The 20,437-nt window shown below is 39.4% G+C and overlaps 1 protein-coding gene across 6 annotated transcripts in view; it reads left to right on the top strand.

Moving 5' to 3' along the window:
* The first annotated feature begins 1,127 nt into the window (after window positions 1-1,127).
* PPP2R2C (protein phosphatase 2 regulatory subunit Bgamma) overlaps window positions 1,128-20,437 on the top strand; it is a 148,495-nt gene continuing 129,185 nt past the window's right edge. For all 6 annotated transcript variants that reach the window (XM_085547364.1, XM_085547374.1, XM_085547370.1 and 3 more), the window contains exons 1-2: window positions 1,128-1,286; window positions 1,445-1,525. In XM_085547364.1, coding sequence (XP_085403490.1) covers window positions 1,271-1,286; window positions 1,445-1,525 — 97 coding nt within the window. In that variant the 5' untranslated portion in view covers window positions 1,128-1,270. The remainder of the gene's footprint in view (window positions 1,287-1,444; window positions 1,526-20,437) is intronic.

The raw sequence follows: 20,437 nt of genomic DNA, 5'->3' as shown, positions 1-20,437 counted from the left end.
TTTACCTCAGAAGGCATTATGGTCTTCGTAATTCAGGTGAAGTTTCCAGGAATACTCAAGTGTTGGCATTTACTTTCTTCTTAAAGTAGCTGAGAATGTCTGCAGAATGTTATTCCCATTTTAAAGCTATTTTCATCAGAACACGTAAGTGCCCTCCTTGCTGTTTCACAGGGGTCACAGTGTTACACTGTTCTGTGTGGAGTGGATAAAAACATAAATGTTTGAGCAGAAAACTTTCATTAGTAAAACTGAATCAAATCACTTGCAGTTTATGAAAGCACGTACGAATGTGAAGGCATCACCTGCTATGAAAAGGAACGAATGTCAGCACATCAAATGGGATTTATGCCAGAGATAACGTTTCCCTACCGCTTAACACACTGCTTCAAAAATAGCAACAAGCTATAGGTGGCAGATCTGCTGCCGCTGTGCTGTGACAGCTGCCTACATTGGTACGTTATTCTTGTGCTCCTGATCTCTTAGCATGGCTTGATTACAGTCCTGTACTAATTCTTACACTTTCCTCCTTTCCCATGCAGAGGGTGTTTGCTTCCTCCACGTGAGCTATGGCACGTGTGGGCCTCTCAGAAAGAGGGATGGCATGTGCAGCCCCTGCTGGCTGTGAGCTACAAAGCCACATCTTTGTGTTGAGCCAACGAAGCCACATGGCAACGTACCTTCACATATCCTCCTGTGGTGCTTTTGGGGTGGACATTGTAAGAATAAAGACACATCTAGCTAAGTTTGCTCTATCTGTCTGTTTCCATGTTCTAGAATCTACAAACTTCCAGTGAAAACAAGGGTCGTTACACACAGCACGTAAGCTCACTTTGCAAGAGGTTTGCATTCGCAGTTACCTATCACAGAGCTAGAAGGACAGCTCGCAGACCTGCAAACTCGAGGGCAAGCAACCCTCTCCATCCTCACAACTGGATCAAGAGCACTAAAGGCTCCGAGCTCTTCCCGCAGGGAGGAAGGGCAGGCGGTATCCCCGCGTCGTGTTGGTGCTGCTCCGCTCTCACCTGTTGTGGCCGCGGCCGAGGCCGGGCGCGTCCAGCCGAGAGGCAGCGCCGCCTCCGCCGAGAGCTCCGGGTGGAGCCGCCCCTCCTTCCCGTCCGCCCTCCCCCGGCTCCCTCAGCGCCCCGAGGCATCTCGGCTGCTGCGCCGCTCGCTCCGCTGGGAGAGAGAGGAGGCGGCCCGAGCTTAGCGGCGCTGGGAGCGGAGCAAATCACAGTTCAGAGCACTGGGCACCTTTGGCAGGGCTGCACACATGTCCCAAAAGCAGGGTATTTGGAAACGCGCTCCTTTCTCCTGGCTCCCTGTAGTCCCCTCTCATCCGTCCGCTCCTTTCTCCGTCCCCTTCGTTTCCCCTCGCACTCCCCCCCGCCGTTCCCGTCTCCTCTCCCTCGTGCCCCGGCTGACGCTGCCTTTCCTCCTCCTCCAGTTGGCGCCCCCCCAGGCGACAGCGCGGTTGACTGGTGCCTCTACCAGCTCAATGGAGCCGCCGAGTTCGAGGTCTCCGAAGGTGAGTACGGGGCGCTGAGTTGGGGTGCAGCCAAGTGGCCGTTCCCACGTCCTGTTGCCCGCTGGTGGCTTGCAGACTCCAGGCCGATGGCCTCGAAACGTGGCGGCTGCTCTTGGCCTAACGAGGATGGCTGTGGGTGGTGGAGAGTTTGGCTGCGCTCAGGGAAGGTGGGGAAAGGGGCTCAGGCTGCTGAGGGGCCTGGTGTGAGCACCTCGGCCGGTTGGCTTCTGTGGGGAGATGTTGGGTTTTGTCCTATGGGACGAGGTGGCATCAGTCCACTTGGGCACTTGGCGCTGCTGTTGCTCGTGAGGCCATGCAGTACATGTGAGAGTTTTGTGCCTTCGTTGTGTTTTCTTAACTTTGATGGGAGTTGTAACTTGGAAAGGCTCGTTTCTGAATATTCTTTAAAAAGGAGCTGCCTTTTGGTGCCTTCTGCCTCTGAACCACTTTGAATATACACTATATTTCAACCTCTGTTTTCCAGTACATGCTATATGTAGAGTTGCAGGTGTCAGAGAGCACATTTCCATGTCTCCACTGATTCTGTTTCCAGTAGGTTTGGTGGATCAAGGACCTCATCTCAGTGATGTCAGTTGTTAGTGTGCACTAACTGCACTGCTGTTTGCAAGGTGAACACGTGACAAGTTCAGGGCCAGCTGAAAAACTTTCTGGTGGTGAGGCTGGATTCGGGTTAGACAGCAGGAAAAGCTTTGCAGTGATGAAGCCCTAGAACAGATGAGGTGGATAAACAGCCAAATCTCACTCACTTAAAGTTTGTTTTGCAAATGTAGGTTGAAGTGAGAAAGCTGCAGATGCTGCCATGGGGCAGGTGGAAAGATTAATGATTTGAGGTCTCTTTCAGTGTTGTTATCTGTGATTTTGTGGGATGCCAAGTTTTCTGTTATGTCTGTGTCTCATGTTTTTTTCTATTTGGAGCAGTGATTTAAGCCCCAGTGACTGATAATGAAGCTGCAGCTCAATCAAGGCTTTGGGCTAAGTTTATTTTTTCCCCAAACTATTCCATGGTGGTTTCTATTTGAAGGTTTACTTAATAGTGTGCATAATTACACTCGCATGCATACCAAAGTATTCCTTAAAATGTGTTGTGATTTGGTGCCTAGGTAATATTTTGTTCTTTCTTTTTTTTTTTCTTTGGTATTTTTTTTGTGTATAACTGCATACTAAACCAGATGTGATGACGATAGCTGGGGGTGGAAATTACGTCCGTGTGAGGGACTGTAATGAGTGAGTGACAGAATTTCTCAAGCATCATAGAAAGTTGAAAACAAGCTTTAGGTTGGCATTTAATTTTATTTAAAGATTTGAATGAGTGGGATATGCTTCTTAACCTCACTTGTCTGGGTAAATACCAGTGTTTCAGCACTGCTTTAATAGTATTATGTTTTATTTTGTGCTAGTGTTGCATTCCTTTGATTTACTGGGATGTCGTTGTCATATGACAGAATCAACCGTGACTTTCAAAATTAGTTTGCTAACCCCTGACTTCAGTTTTCTTTAACACAGACAATTTATGGATGCCAGTTTTATACCCTAACATAAATGGAAACCGTGTATGTTTTCTCTTTCTTCCTCAGCATGGGAATAGGTGAATTTCAGAGGACTGAACACAGGCTGAAGCACCGTAATTTGGTCACACAGACTGCAGAATCGTAATCATCTGCAGGCAGTACACCCCATTTTGGTTAATAGGCTTAACGTGCATTTTGTTCTTCTTTTCCATTTTCCAAAATAAATGTTGTCTACTAAATGTTACCGATATCTAGGGACATGTACAGCAGTATAACCAGCACTCTCTGCAGAAGGAAAGAACAACATCTGAAAGGAAGTACTACAGTAACAGGTGGCTTGACCTTTTGCATGATAGGTTTGGACATAGCCCAAACTTTTTATTTTCTGAAGTTTTTCTCTGAAATAGCTTTAATTATATAAAGCCAAATAGAACCTTTAGTTGAAAATTGATTATTCCTAGGACTTTCAATGCAGATTTTTCTTCTATTTTTATCCAGAATCCTTTTATTTTCAAGAAAGGCCATAACGACTGTGATTACAGATGCATTAGTTGAGGCTACCCAATCAGTGAACAGAAGGACTAATTAATGTACATTAAATATGACGGTGTGTTCATGTAGATATATATCTGTGCACTTAACCATTTATGTATTCATAATTCTAATTCAGTGAGTCTTCTGGGCACCACTTGCTGCTGCTGTTACTGAATGTGTGCAGTGCTCTTGCAGCACTCTGTCATTAAGACTCCTGTGTTGTGTTCAGCAACGTTTCTGTCTTAGGCTAAGAAAGAAAATTATTCTTTTTCCAAAATTAGATGTGTTAGATGAAAAAAAAACATTCATTTCCATAACAGAAAAGCAAAATTGCACATTTCAAATGCAAAGAAAAATAGAGCATAGTAAGTAAAACATAGCAATCAAAGCCCAGATAACCATGTTTGATTTAGTCTTGCTTTCTTGAAACAAAACCCTATTTAAAATATTGCTACTTCTATAATTAACATCTAAGTGCAAAATATATTTTATTCATGCTAAAGATTTCAAAGCACTTTGCTCACATTAAGTGCAGCCTCGCAAAAGCTGCATGAGGAACAGTATGAGAGTACCCAGCTACAATGTAGCAGAATGAAATATGAAAAGTTGCAATTTCTTTTTGGTAGGAACTTAGTGTCTGCTATTGAGCAGTGCTTTGAACTCCTGATAAACCAGATCTCATGCTGTTTGCCCCCAAAAATGTAGCGAACTGTGAGTAGGACTGCTTGTACAAGACCCTTTGCTTTGAGTTTGAAATCATATCAACTTTTTGTAATGTTGTGTAAGTTCAAATACGTTTTAGATGTTCCGAGGGGTAAACTCAAATCTGTTAGATCTCGTCCAGAACATAAATAGCATTGCAATCACTAATGACTGTATGCTGAAGAGAAGATTGAATCAAGGTTGGTATTTCTAGTTTTCAATCTTGATAAATCCTCAGAAACTCATGAGCTGAAATTGGTTTAACAGTTTTAATTTTCATTCAGTTTGTAAATTTATGCTGCTGAGTTACATGAAACCTGAGCAGTAGTAACCTTGTGAGTCGTGTGATGTAAACTTTCCTTATACTTGCCTTACGCTGCTCTACCATTTTCTTTTCTTCTTGAGTAATTTGAAAGTGAGTCATTGAGTGGATAAGGTGGATCAAACACCGCTTTTATTGTCAATATACATTTGAGCAGTGTACTATTTGAAAGTGCCAGAGGTCTTGGGAACCGATGATTCTGAATTCAGTGATTGTAAGGTTTATGTGCAGTAGTTTGTTGCTCACTGTAGTTTTCAGAGACAGTAAGTCTGCTTTTGGTTCAGTACTGTCTTTGCCAGTGCTACATGAATTCCATGGAAAGCAATTTGATTGCACAAGCTTGCAGCTGAAGTGACGTTCTTGTGGGCCATGTCTTCATTACTCACGTGTAATTAAATAGGGAGTTTCTATCTGTAGATGTGCTGCTATTTCAGTCCTCTCTTGGCCAAACCAAACAACTGGTTGTCCTGTTTCTCCTAAAAAGACGTAGTAGCAGCTCTTAACAGTTTGTCAGTGTTTCTTTTGAGGTGTGATCACCGTGAATGGATGTATTTCTGTGAGGCCTTAGTAGGATGGACATGCCTCACAGTTCTGGTCTTCCAGTTGTCCAAAGTGGAGTTAGGCTGAGATGAACCATGATCCTCTGAGGCCTGCAATTTTGGGAGAGGCTGGTAAACCCATTGCCTCACCACAGTGTACACTGATAGCTTCCATACAGCACTGCAGGGTGCATCACAGGGCTTGTATGCACCCTAATGTACCTCCTGATACCATTTATGTGGATGATATTATTATTCCAATTCTGTTTCATACATCCATGATTGTACATTCAGCAAAACTCCCCGTTTTTCATCTCTTCACTGTATGGTCTCTTGTGTTGACACCTGAAAAACATACTAAGCTTTGCAACATTTTTTGCCGGGTTTCCAGATTTTTTTTCCCTGTTCTTTTCAAGGACTCACTCCCTGTAACATCCTGTATTTGTTTATGTGATCCTCTGGCTCTTTGATGTCTGAAGTTGTGGCCTTCACAATCTCAGTGTCTAGGATGTGGTCTTCAGCCACATTTTCCTCTCTAATCTCCTATTGATCCTTTTTCCTTCCTTCCAGTCTGCCCCATTGTAATGGCTTTACTTACACACTCAGTCATATTTTCTAGTCTCAGTTGATTTCGTTTTACTTTCTCTTTGTTCCTTTACCTCTTCTCTCTGCCAAGCTGGTTATGGGGGGTCTCAGTCCATTGACTGTGGCAGAGTCTGGCGAAGGGGTCTCCCCTCTGTGCCACTGGAAGTCTGCCATTTGCAGCAGGTGCTTGCACAGCAAATCTTACCTCTTTTCCCTCTGTCTCTCACAATTTCCAGGTCTCCAAAGCTTACTATTTTATACGATCTTTTCAATTCCATCCAAGTAATTCCTGGCAATTTCGAGTTTATTTGTGGTTGAATGATCAAAATTTCCTTGGGCGTTTCAGTTGGCTGCATCCTCTAAGATGCACTTGGTATACACATCATGAAAGATGAAATCATGCTGTTGTGTGCCTGATTATGCAGGTATTAGCAAGTCAAACATCATGCTTTCAAGCTATCTGGTCCAGAATTTAACAGGAATATCTTTTCTGCTCCCTTTTTCTCATTAAATACACTATAATTTGATTTATGCCATGATTTTGTTATGAATAACAGCACTGATGGAGGAAACTGATTTCAGTGGTGCCACAACTTTGCCATTTAAAGTAATTTTTGTATTTAAATTAAATATTGTCATTCAGCTTGAATATAGATTTTTATGGAGTTGCCTGTTGGTCCAGCTGGGATGCAGAATAATCACCAAGCCTTCACAAAGCCCCCTCTAATGTTATCAGTCAAGTCAGAAAGCACTGTGCAGTTTTTGCTGATCTGTATGAACCTGTTAAACATGAAATGAATTCTAAAGATGTTACGTTGTTTTGTTTCAAGTATTTCAATCCAGAAGCTTAAGTTCTAGGAGTACAAAGCCAAAGGTCATTACTGAGCTGCTCAGGGGATTCAACCATCCTTGTGTCCCAGGCTCCTTATTCAAAACCATGTATGTAGCTCATATCTCTCTAGGTCTCTGTGTGATCACTTGATGGTTTGGGACAGAACCCAAAAGAACGGAAGATGCTGTGTACTGGCCAAATTCTGCATCTTGCTGGTTAAGTTGAATTGTCATTGTGTGTTAAACCAGAAGAGGGAGCTACTTCACAAATTTCCGACGGTTTTAAATGCAACGAAGTCTCAACCCTCATGGATGTTTTCTCTTTGGTTGGGGTGAGGGTGGAAGGTTGAATTCAGAAACGTCTTGTGATGCCTTTTTTATGTCACTCAGTTCATACTTTGCTGATTTTTAAGGATTTTCCTTATAGACTTACATATATATATATATATATATATATATATATATATATATATGTTTCTGATAGACTTAAATTGCCTTCAGTTTTCGACTATCACTTCAGTGTTCATCTTCAAATGTTGTGTTTGTAGAGCTCCATAAAAGCTGTGGTTGATATCATGATTGCAGTTTCTTATATTAAATTATTTAATATTATGAGTTCCTTATAAACATAGGTTTCCTGACTAGGATGCTGTGGGTGTTTGCGGGTTTATCCGCAACATGCAGAATGAACCTGGTGGTCCAGTGAGATGGATGTGGCTTACAGGGTATTTTACAAAGGGTTTTTGAATGTTTTTCTTTTTTCCATGTAAAGGGCATTTCTTGTTTGTCCCAGTAAGAAGATACAGATAGTATTTTGAAAACAGCAGTTGTAACTAAAGTAGCAGAACTAATGCATGCTACCATCTACTTTCTCTTTGTTATTTTTTCCCCCAGATTTTATTTTAAACTGCAGTGCAGTTTTGTTATAAATATGCCATTTCTGAGCTATAAAGGACTATTGAAGTACCAGGAAAAAGCATGTTAGCATGAATTTACTGTGCTGGTTAGGAAGGAGAATCAGGCTTTTCCAGTCATTCTGAAGTGCATGACGTTGCCTAGTCATTCAGAAGTATGATGTAAAGGACAGTTCCATTATTTTAGTTGGAACCATTTTGATATTACTGTTAAAGGCTGTGAATTCAATTGATAGACAGTTAAGTCTAGAAACTAATAGGGTCCAGTAACTTGAGGTTTTACTTACAGAGAAGGCATGTATCGTTCAGAAGAGACTTTAGCACTTTTTCCTTGTCAGTGATGTGCCTCTCCATTTCAAAGATCTACCTCAAATAATTACTGTATTTAATAGAATTTTCTCAGAGCCCTGAAACTAAAATTATCCACATTTTCTTTGTCAGGTACAAAGTATAGTAATATTCATTCTCTTTGTATCCAGAATAATTTCTTTTCACTAGACTCAAATAGCTTCATCTTTAAAGATGCATGTCTAATAGTAGCAGTGTTACTCTTACAAGTCTTAATGGTTTCTTAGTAGGTCTGTCTTACTGTGTAACCTTCTAGATCTTTGGAAGCTCTAACCTCAAGGCTATTTCTGTTATCAGGTGACTTTCAGTTTAGGAGGCTCTCTGATAAGCTCTTGCATTAACATCGTAAACTCTGCTTTGAAATTGAGTGCTTGCTCTGGAAATATTCTGTGGTTTGGATTTTGTTCAAAAGAAGCTCAACAGTTACTGAGTTGCTCAGGTGCATTCAGTGAAGAGCAGGAAGCTGGTGAAGGGACAAGAATACAAGGTGATCAGTGTGGTAGGATGTGAGGCTATGGCCTCAGTTAGGCTCTGGGCATAAGGAAGAATTTCTTTGCATTAAGTGTGGATGGGCATAGGAATGGGCTGCCCAATGAAGAGCTGGAGTTGTGTTCCTGGAGGTATTCAAGGGATGTGTTGACTTGGTGCTTAAGGATGTGGTTTAATGGTGGCTTTGCTAGTGTGAGGTGATGGTCAGATTTGATGATCTTAAGGGTCTTTTGCACCATACATGTATGATTGTATGATTCTAACTTTGACCTTCATAATAATATGCAAAGTAGATATTATCAGTTCTAAATGATTTTATGATTCTAAATAGTTATGAGCTCACATTTTAAGCTTTATTCTTATTTTCCTTGCACTTACAGGTTGAAAAGAACATTATTTATTAATTAATTTACTTTATAAACTTGAGGTTTTCCAAATAGACAGAAAGTGTATCTCTTAGGCTTGGTAGGATATTATTTTCATGTATGCTGTCTCCTCCATTCTGAGTCAGGAGAGTACAGTTATGTTTTACTTTGGCTGTTTTTTCTGTATTTAATAGAGGTTTAGATCCCACTTGCCCTAGTGGAACACTCACCTTTTGTATTATAAGTGGAAGCTATTTAGTCATGAGTTCATGGACAGAGTAGCTGTGCATTGCTGTGTGTCCTTCACAAATATGCCAGTGCCTTAGTAACTTTGTGACATTAGTTTGCTTTTTGATTTCCTCTTCTTCCTAACAGTAATTAACAATCTCACTTTAGAAGTAATTTCCATATTGATGGTTTTTGGGGTTTTTTTGGTGTTTTTTTTTTTTTTTTTTGGACTTAGCAACTGTGCAATGGATTTGATTTGGATTTTAAAGTTCTGTAATATCAACTTGGTATTTCAGATTTCTAATCTGATGATTTTAGAGGCATAATTGTTCAGCGAAGGTTCCAAAATACAGAAGTTTGTTGAAAACTCCCTCCCTTTCCTGTTTTTACCAGAAGACAAGATATAGTCGTAGGGATAGAGCAAAATGTGTATTTGGGGTCAAAGAAACTGACCTCGAACTTTGATTTCTTCTTTCAGCCATGAGACAAATCAGCCTCTGCCAAAGAACATCTCCAGCAGCAGCAAGAGGCTGTGCCTCTCTGCTACACTGATGCATGTCTCTGTAGCAGCTTGTGATCTATATTGTCTGTCAAATGTCCATCCTCAGTAATCTTATGGCAGGAATCACTTCCTTTTACTCTGTGTTCACAATATACCATAGCAGTGCCCTTGTTGACTGGGGCTAGGCAATACTGGCTTTGTCAGCTCCATCACACACAGAAAGCTCACTCAGTTCCAGAGATGATGACGATTGTATACATCCTCTCTTAAAACCTTGAAAGAAACATGTACTGAAACCATGAAATTAAAAGGTGGAACAAATAAAAGAAGATGGCAAAAACAAGTTTTCAGTGACCTCATCGTGTTTCTGCTATTCCTGTAGGTACCCTTCTGTATTTGACTCACAGGTCTTATGTGGCTCTGTTTTACTTCTTGTATAGGCAGTGTGAGAACAATTAGAGCTCTCTACTTTGACAGACACAGCCATGTGTTCTTTCTATGGTAAGAAGAGTTAAATGTGTAACAATCCATGTAGGTTCCTTTTTCTGGTAAGAAACCCAGCACATACTTACCTATGTTAATGTAACATTTTAGCTGAGATGGTGGCATAAGTCAAGAAATTCAGAGATACAGTTCCCACAGCAACCATAATTCAACCTCATTGCTGGGAAAGCACAAAAGCCCACACCAAACACCATACAGAACGCTGCCTGGATGCAAGTGTGTGAAATACAGTTGCTAGGAGAGCCATAAATTCTAATATCCAGAGGTGGTTTATCTTTTTTTTTTTTTTTTTTGGATTCACATTTGTAGCTGTAATTCTTTGTATTTTATGGAAACAACGCAGTAGTGACAAAGTGAGGGAAAGAGGCCAATTGGAATAGCATATCTTTTTGCTTTTTTCCAATGTATAACAATAGATTCTATTCCTATATCTGCCTTTATTTGTGTGAGTGTGTGTGCATAGTCTTCCTTGATTTCAAAGTGAATAATACTGAACATGAAATACAATCTCGCTTGATTCCTTATTTGATTCAGTTTTTTCTCTCTTCATTTAGCCTTGTTCCTGAACTGTTGCAAATGAAGCTTATCCCTTTGCCTACCAGGGATAAAAAAGCCCTATATATATCCAGACATGGTCATGCATCTTGTTATTCAAGCACATCCATAGTGTAAGATTCCACTATGAAATATCTCAAAGCACACGGAATGCATTTCTTTTCAGTATTTATTAGGAATTTGTTTGTCAGATGAGTCTGCCAATTTCTTCATTTGGACCTGTTAAGCATTTCAGTTTTAGCAGTTAGTGAAGAGGTGGAAGCATCCTTGTTTTGAAATTAGAAACATGTAAATATTTAAAGTGTGGTACATACTGGACATAGAAATGATTTTTTTAGAATATATTTACATGATTTCCAGAAGTTGTTTGGCTGAAATGTAACTTTGGGATATGTGATATGGGTATGACTTGAATCTTTTGAATCTGGCCAATCCAGACAGGCTGTGACACTTGAAGATGGTTATATCAAGTCCCATTGTCACTGGGATTGAATATTGCATTTATAGGTGGGATTGAACATTTGTGATTTTTATTATTATTTTAAATCAAACACATCCCCTCTGATTGAGGCATATGCTAATGCCTCCTATTTTATTTATGAGATCTATCATAATAGAACTGTATCCTGTCAATCATTAAAAAACATAGGAAATTACATAAGATAAGGGAGGTTAGTGATAAGATTTCTTCTTCAGTAAACTACACAAAAATTAATTCGGACTTAATTTTGTTTCTACTGGACTGAACTTTTTCAGCTCTCCATCAAGTCTCAGCCTCCAATACGAGGTCTTTTATGGACAGTCTGGGCCGAGCTGAAAGACTGATTAGATGTGAAAATATTCTCCTTGGGAAAATAATCTCCTTGGGAAACTTCTCAGATAGTTAGGCAATCTGCTATAGGAAACCTGTTCTGACAGTGCCTGTTATCTCTGCTAGGCAGAGACCTACAGGGATTGTCACAGTGTACCTCAAAGCCAGGGTGAGGGGGATTCGCTCTGCAGCCCGCTGACTTCCCAAAGCTTTTATTGTTCTGTTTCATTTTGCTTAAAAGCTAATTACGAACTGCAGGGATTTTATACAAGCACATGTACAAAAGTACAAAATTATTAGTTTATATGGAATGCAGGTTTTGTTGTGTCAGAGTTTATGTACTGAAGTTTGAACTTGACCTGAAAATTAACAGCAGAACAATCACAACAGCTCAATAATTTCTTTACAGATAAATGCAGAAAGATTAGTTAAATTCTGGTTACTGTGTGATCAGGAGTTGGTGTAATCTCTCCATGGGGTCTGTACTGGTTCTGAAATGAGGAAGGGGACTGGGAGTTGTGAATCATAGAAGTTCTTCAAGGGGAAGGCAGAATACTGGAATTTGAATTGGATTCTAGGTTTTTATATATGAGGCTGAACGTGCTGCTAAAGCATAAACTTCATCAACAAAGTGAATACCTTGTGGTACACAGTATATGTGAGCATAGGCTTGCATCAGAATTTTGACCATTATTTTCCCTTCAGTGTAATGCTTTGGGGCTTTTTCAAAGTGTGAAAAACTTTATCTGGTTACACCTAGTAACTGTGGAGTTCATAACTAAACTGAATGGAAACTAAGAACTGTTGATTACAGTTATTGGCAAACAGCAAAGCATTGTGCTTGAAGTTGAGCTGTTGTTAGAAAAAGGCATAGGATCTAGGAGCACTGAATTTGCATTAGTTTTGCAACAAGCATTAATAATAGTGTCGCTGGATGATTTGGTGCAGTGATAAATTGTTACTTTATGCAACAAACAGCTCTGCTTTTAGGTCTAAGGAAGTGCAGTGCACTGTAGATACTGCCAGAGATTGCCAGTGATCTCAAGGATCTTGCTTTGTTTAGGTAGGATGGGGATCCTCTCAATACAAGTCTACTAATGCATATGTTTTACCTTAAGTGTGTGTCTTCCTCTGTGTGCATAGCCCCAGAGATGTGGATTTCCTAATGGAACGGAGGACTTTGATGAGAGTGGATGGCTGTGTCACCTCTGCGTTCTCAGTGGAGAAGAAAATCTTCCGCAGTGGGATTAAAGCCATCTGCTTGCGTCATGGGCTGTTAGGTGTGAGATACAGTTTGACTTTTATTTGTTAGTTGCCATTAGGAAACGATCTTTGGTTGCTGTTGGTTTGGTGTACGCCATGTTCCATCTGTTAGGGATTTTTGTCATTTCTTGTTATTTGAAAATATGTATTTATGTCAACTGCAATTAGCTGGAAAGAATTAATGAAAAGTCAGAATTACTGAAATTTTCAGTTCAGTTGTGGAGAATTTAGAGTATTGTACATCTATCTAATCATCTATATGTCATACAATCAAAACTACCAAAAATTGGTTTGAGTTATGCTTGTTATACTGATAGAAGTTTTACAGATAAGTTGATCATGCTCTGTATTGAAGCAAGCACTGCCTTTTGCAGGATTGTCCTTGGAGGTTAGATGGGGCCCTGGGCAACCTGATCTAGTAAATGTGTATGTTTGGTGGCCCTGCCAGGCAGGGGGGTTGGAACTACATGATCCTTGAGGTCCCTTCCAACCCAGGTCATTCTGTGATTCTGTGAATGGACTGGCACTGAGGAGCTTAGGTGAAAATTGAAACTCTGAGGATGTGGAGGAGGCATGTGGTACCAGGTATGGTGTTAAGTGAGCTACATCCATCTTGTGTTGAATAAATTAATGTAAAAAGTTTCAGACCATCTCAACACGTACCAGTGACAGAGGTACTCATATTTTGGCATTCAGTTTCTGTCTGTTTGCATTTGCAAAGCTGGTAAATGACTTCTTAATTGTGAGAATGAGGGAAAAACGGTCTGTGTAATTAAAGAAATCAAATATCAGTGTATTTTTGATTAAAATGGCTTGGCTTTACGGAAATGTTCAGCATGAAAAAGAACATATTAAAAAAAAAAGTAAGTTGAGATAGTCATAGGTATAATATCTTCCCATGTAGTTTCTTGCCAGTGTAAAAAAATACCATGAGTTTTGTCATCATAATTTTCTTTACTTGGTCAGCTTTAGCAACTTGGAAGGTCCATCCAAATGCAGATAAACAAATGTGTGAATCCAGAAAATAAAAATGGAAAGTACTGGAGGCTTTGACTGAATACAGTTTGCTATAAAAGCTAAAAGTAAATGCCAAGTATATAATGTTTGCAGATCCATTTCAGATGTAATACTTTCATATCATAGTTTTACGTGGTCCTAAAGCTAGAGAAATTATTGTGAAAAACTCAGTGAAATTAATAGTATTTCAGAGTAGAGTCATGATACTTAAAATGTAGATAACTGGAACTCAGTCTCCATTTGTGAAAGTTCAGCTTATGTTCCAGCCTGGAGTGCTTCAGGCTTGTTTCTTCTTGAATACAAAACAGGACTTGAGTGAAATATGAATATATGGATTTAGACAAGAAATAAAAAACTTCATTCAGAGTCCAGGAGGTTGGCATGCCATCCTTTGCAGCTATTCTGCCATTCCACATGCCCAGAGAAGCAGTAGATGCCCTGTCCTTGGAGATAGTCAAGGTAAGGCTGGACCAGGCCACGAACAACCTAATAGAGCTGTAGGTGTCTCTGTTAATTACAGGGGAGCTGGGCTGGATGACCTTTAAGGGCCCCTTTCAACTCAAAGGATTCTGTGATTGTATGGTGATGTCCTGTTACTAAGATATAACGTAGCACATTGACTATTATGTTCTGAGGTGGCATAAACACTTTTAAATTAGAGTTGCTTTTTTATTGTGTTATGCAGTTGTTAATTTGCAGAATTCAGTAATTCTCTATAGACATCTCTGTCATTATTATGAAGTAGGAAGGTTCTGTTGTAACTGACAGTGGCTGAAAATAATTAATATTTCAAAAATGCATACATAGTTATTTTCCTTTTTTTAAAAAAATAATAATAAAAAATCTTTCAAAAATGATTTGTATCCCAATGGGAGTCAATTTAGAACCTACCCAATGATATACTAAAACTTTCATGGACTTCATTAGGAGTAGAAACCTGGCTTTTCACATCAATTTTTGCTGATGAAGTGATAGCTGTTTTTCTATGGGGAACAGTTATAAAGTATTGCTTGAAACCATGAAATAGTAGCTGCTGTCTTTGTTCTTCCCTTTGGCACGGGATTCGGGGATGCAGAACATAGATACCTCTCTTCTGAAAATAGAGAACTGTCAGATCACAGCTCTTCAGATCCTCCCAGAGATTTGCTTAGGATATATAATTTTAATACGTGTAGTGGATGACAAGTCATAAAACCAGGGGGGTTATTTGTTGTATGTTTATGGTTGAAACTGTCACATCATATTTTCAGACTTGTCAGTGGCCAGTCAGCTCTGCCTGAAGTCTCAGAGGTCAGGATCTGAGCACTGTGGAATGACGGCTTGTGCTGTGATTGTAGAGAAGGGCCTTAGGTTGTATTATGATGATTTAGGTTTTTCAAACAGGAAATTTGGTTGCTGCAGCTTGGATGACTTATAACGTGACAAGCATGTTATGTATTTAATTATTAGGTGTGCGGAAAGAAGGAGCTGGGATGACAGCATTATGGGATAGAAGAACCTGCAGTATGGGACATGCTGGTTCACTGGATCCCTTTGCCCATCCTTTCAGCTGCAGCTGATGGGAGATTTTATCTGTTCCGTTTTCCTAGAGCAGATGCAGTGCTCTGCCTATTGACAAAATGGCTATACATAATGTATGGAAGGAAAATCTAGCTAGCAGGAGGTTGTGAGTGCGTGGCAAAGTTTAAGCTCATATCCTTTAGATATTAGGAAAAGAAAGCAACAGATGTGCAGGGTTTAAGCTGGTTATCATTCTAGTGCTGTAGATACACATATATTAGTAAACTATTTTTAGACTGTCTTGAGTAGCAAAGAACTGTAATAAGCTAAACATGATCTACAAGTATCTTTTGATATTGCATTGATTCTTTGTTCTTATATGTTGTTAGATATTTATATTCCTGACTCTTTTGTTCTGAATTAGATAGATGTTTGTACACAGTATGCCTTATTCTTCCTTATTCTTCATTCTTCTTTCATTCTTTATTCACCATGATTAGAACTGTCTCTGTTATCCCAGGTCATTCTATCTTTCTCTTGCTACAAGAAAGACATTGAGATGCTGGAGTATGTCCAAAGGAGGGCAACAAAGCTGGTGAAGGGTCTGGAGCACAGATCTTATGAGGAGTGGTTAAGGGGGTTAACTGGGATTGTTCAGACTAGAGAAGAAGAGCTTGGGGGGACCTTCTTGCTCTCTATAACTACCTGAAAGGAGGTAATGAGGTGGGGTCAGCCTCTTTTTCCAGGTAACTTGCAATGAGAGATGAGCCTTAAGTTGTGCCAGGGGAAGTTCAGTCTGGGTATTAGGAAAAATCTAGCTGGTGGAGTCACTGTCCCTGGAGGTGTTCAATGAAAGGAAGATGTGGTACTGAGTGCCACGGTGGTGATGGGTTGATGGTTGGGCTTAGTGAATTTAGAAGTCTTTTCCAACCTTAAAGATTCTATAATTCTTTATGTCTCTGGAAGCATGCAGAGGATTTTACCTTTTCTGGAGTCCTACATAGCAATGTTTCTATTTAGCAGTCAACATGTTTCCTTTCATTATTTTAAGTACAAATGTAGGTAGCACCCATACACAACTCCATCCAGCTGAGATGTTCTGTTAGCCTCTGCGTGCAGTTGAAGCTATGGATTATTCTCATCAGGCCCAGGCACAGTCTTTCCCTGAGCTGAAATGCAGCAGCAGCAGCTCACTGCTCCTGTCACTGCAGCTGCCCCCTGGGGCTTGTGCTGCTGAGGACATCTCATGAAGAAATCCAGTCTAGCTGTAACTTCAATGAGCACAGCTGGGACGTTATTTAAAACTTCCCTCTCAGCTTGATACTGTGTAAATACACATAGTAGATTATATGCAAAGACTCAGGGCTTAAGTCTCCAAACATTTCTGAGTACACTGGATTTCAAGGGCAATTGTCTGCTCATTTGCTATTGTGTGTTTTCAAATATAAGGGAAAAGCTTTGATAGATGTAAAAATTCATTTTGTTTAAAAGAAATAATACAACCCTTATATCACATCTTTTTTCCGTACTTACTGGATACATCTGTACTGGTGCTTTTGCTTTGTTTGTTTAAACAAGTAATGTACACTCTTAATTTAGTGGTTTTTTTGTTGCTGTTGGTTTTGCTTTGAATATAGTGAAGTGTTTACCATTTATTCTGATAGGGAAATTTCTTCTTTAGGGGGAATTCTAGCCATGTCTAACCTAAAGAGACCTCTGGGCCTGCTTATTTTGTATGTTCACTGTGCCTTGCCTTGGTACTGAAATGTCTGATGGAGTCTTTGGTGGTTGAGCAGATGAAGAGAAAAACACAAAACAAACCAATACACAGCTGCTTGTTCTCTAGTTTGCTATAGAAATTAGATGGTTAGGAAATATCAGCTACCCTTGGTTCTTTATAAACTTTAGCTGATAGGATTAGGGTACACACAGTGACGACCTTTGTAGAAGCTATAGCACATCTATCAGTTGGTATGCATTTGGTCCATCTGAGCTTCAGTATTAAGACGCTAGGAAGATTGATTGAAAATTAAATTGATAGTTGAAATATTACGATTTTATGTAATGTTTTCATTATTGGAGCTTCTGCTGGGGAAAGTTCTCTCCTGTTGCTTTGAAGTGACCAAGCTTTCAGATAGAGCCTGAAGATAAGAAAAGGGCAGTGATTTTGATAGTGTAGCCTGACCTGTTTCATAAAACAAACCATAAACTACTATCCAGTGACAGAACATTAAGTGCAAAATTTGTGAGTTTTGTGGATAGGCCTATGTGGGGAATAGCAGTCTTTCTCTAAATGGTGAGCTATAGAACAAAGCACCTTAATGATTAAACTGTTGTTAGATTTATTGGGAATTTACTTTAGTGAAAACTGGAAAGATTTGGCTCATTTACTTTTAAATACCTGGCTGCGTGTACACCATTTTTAGTGTATCTCATTTACTTTTAAATACTTAGGTGTACACACATCATTTTTTATTGTATTAAGATGCTTTATGGTATGTCTCCTTGATTTTATCCTTTTTTATTACATCTGCAGCTGTTCACCATAATTATACATCCTGGATGCCCACCTGAGGCTGATTCAGCAGCCATTGCTCACATTGAATGGCTCTCGAATGAATAATTTGCATCCATGTGAAGGAGAAATCCAGTTCTGTCCTTCCTTATCAGTTAAGGATACCACACTGTTTTTAAAATCCATTCTTAAAGCCTTTCTTCTGCTGACATCCCAACTAGTAGAGAGTGCAACCAGTGGTGGCCATGCTGTTTCTATCCTCTATGTATCTTATCTTTCTGGACAGAGCCTCTCTTGTGTTGCTCTTGAAGTTCCATGTACTAACTGCAGTGCATCAGGTACTCATCATCAGACCCCTAAATGGTTTCACTGTACTTATTTTAAAATTAATGTTTTAAAATAAAGTGTGCTTAGAGAAGCTCATCACTTTCTGTCAGATGGTGGTACTGCTCCTTAAGTTTGCATTTGGATCTCACAGTTCTCTAATTTTGGAGCTGGGAATCAAGATGTTCTTAAAGTGATGCTGGTTGTATCACTGGTGCGATGAAAACAGAATCATGTGCATAAGTCAGCTATTCTAAGATGGAGAAAAAAGCCTTATGCAAGTTCAGAGAGTTCACATTGCTGTTTCTCAAGTATGTTAAAAGGAGAAACAATACTAGCCTATTTTTTATAGTTCAGTCTAGCTACTTTATATTTCTACTTAGAAACCAATGAATAAATCATAAGTGTTACATGGGTGTTAATCTAACTGGATCCTCAAGGAAGAATAAGTAGAGCGGCTGTTATTTTTACAGCTGTAGCTCATAATTTGAGTGCTTTCCATTTAGCTAAGTATTCAAATGATGTCTATTTAAATAGAGTTGCAAGATTTAGACTTGTGGTAAGTGTATTGATACAATACATTAAGTCTCTTTGCTTCTTTCCTGAAGCTCTAATTTTATATCCAAAATTAACTTTTAGATTAGTTTAAAATTAACTTGTACCATGATCCCTTTGGAGGAGGCTCATGTCTTCAAAGATGTTTCTGCAGTGCCTAATTCCATTGTCAAGTTGAAGCTGTTAATTCTTCCTCAAAATAACTACTCAACTCTGCTCACATGCAGGTCTCCAGTCCAGAACCATTGAATGCTGAAGATCTTTGTCCAGAGTTAAATCTGTAAATGGTTTGTTAATCTTTGACTTCATAGGAACTAGAGAAAGTCTCAGTTATTCTCCAGTAAAAGTGACAGATACACTTAGAGAGGCAGTGCTCCTGTTTTGCATTAGAAAATGTTGCATTGGTCACTTTCTTCTCATACAGAAGAAAAACTTTGGCATTTTGCCTATACTTCTTTGTTTCATGACTTAGATGGTGACCCGGCAAATTGATTCCTCTCAAGAGGCAGTTATCAATGAAAATGAGATAATCTATGAGTCACATATGGTAACTAATTACTGGTTTATTTAGATGATTCATGTATAAGATGGTTCTATTAATTTTATTATTACTTTCTAAAGGGAAATAATCTCACCTTCTGGCTCTGTCTTCCTCAGAGATACTGCATTTTTGGTAGTGCATTTAAACATTCAGAGGAACTGATAGTAACTCTTTGTGGTAGAGATGCAATGCTTGTGTGTCTGAACAAGAAAGAGCAGGCTTTGAAACAATTAAACTTTAAAAACTTATTATTTCTTTTATACATATCTATATATATATCTATATATACATACTTAAGTCAAAGGACAGAGAAAATTCAGTATTCCAAAGGTGCAGTACCATGGCCTGGCAGGTTGCGACACTAGAGAGGCTTTAATTTGGCAGCTGGTGGCACTAGGGCTATAATTCAGTTAATTCTCAAAGGCTGGGAGCTATAAATAAAATTAGATTTACTTGCTAACATGCTACTGAAATAAATTCAAATATTCTTTTTAATTAGGTTATTTGGTGCTCCTCTGTTCAACTGTATACATCATTTAAATATAATCAGTAATTCTTCAGTCTGTAGGAACTCTTTATCTAATCAAAATGAAATATTATCCTGATTGTTTTTGAAAGAATGAGGATGTAGAGCTGAGAAAGAGAGAGAAGGCTGTAACATTTCCACTGGCTTCTAGTAACAGGTAGCAGAAGTGGTTTGTTGATGAGCAATGCCCTAAATAAGCACTCTTTATGCCCAATTAGGTAAGAACTATGTGTCGCTGTTGGTGAAGGGAGGCACTGTGACTGACTTCAGAGAGTTGGCATTGTGCTCTGGATACCTTTGGAGACATTTTTGTGCTGGGCTGGGGGTGACAGCCCCAAGCTGCTCAATTTTTGTCTGGGATTCTTGTGGTGTAACACTGTGCCCTATGTGTTGAAGAATCTTCATGAGGGCACCCATCTAACTGATCTTCCTTCTGCCTTCCCGTCCCAGTTTGTGCTTGCAACAAAGACCCCTTGTGTCCTGGCCCATGCGGGTCTGTTTTAAGGACACATACATGCACTGCTGGAAGTGCTAAGTTTTTTCCAATTAGGTTGGAAAATATAATGCTGTGGGCTGGAAGCTGGGGCTCACAGAGGGCCCCTGGTGTGAGATTTGCAATGAATGCTCTGTAGATAGGCATGGCTAGGGGGTTGATTCCCATTTGCTTTGCACTTTAGGGGAAAAGGTCTGTTTTTAACCAGATTTTTATGTAGGTTTCCCTCAGGCTGATATTGACAGCTGTTTTGGAGCTTATATACTAATGATAGAAGCAGATTTCACCTCTGAGACACTAAGTTAGTTTAAATATTTGGAAGAAGATGTTTACATTACTGTCCATGTTTGTTCAGATTACCTCACAAAAAAACATTTTTTAATTTGTTTTTGTTCATTGAATCCAGTGTGACTTTTAAAA

The sequence above is a fragment of the Coturnix japonica genome, chromosome 4, assembly GCF_054131305.1.
Source record: "Coturnix japonica strain WE chromosome 4, WE-NBRP24, whole genome shotgun sequence".
Classification (NCBI taxonomy): domain Eukaryota; kingdom Metazoa; phylum Chordata; class Aves; order Galliformes; family Phasianidae; genus Coturnix; species Coturnix japonica.
The sequence above is the reverse complement of the archived record's forward strand: the minus strand, read 5'-3'. Positions and strand labels throughout refer to the sequence as shown.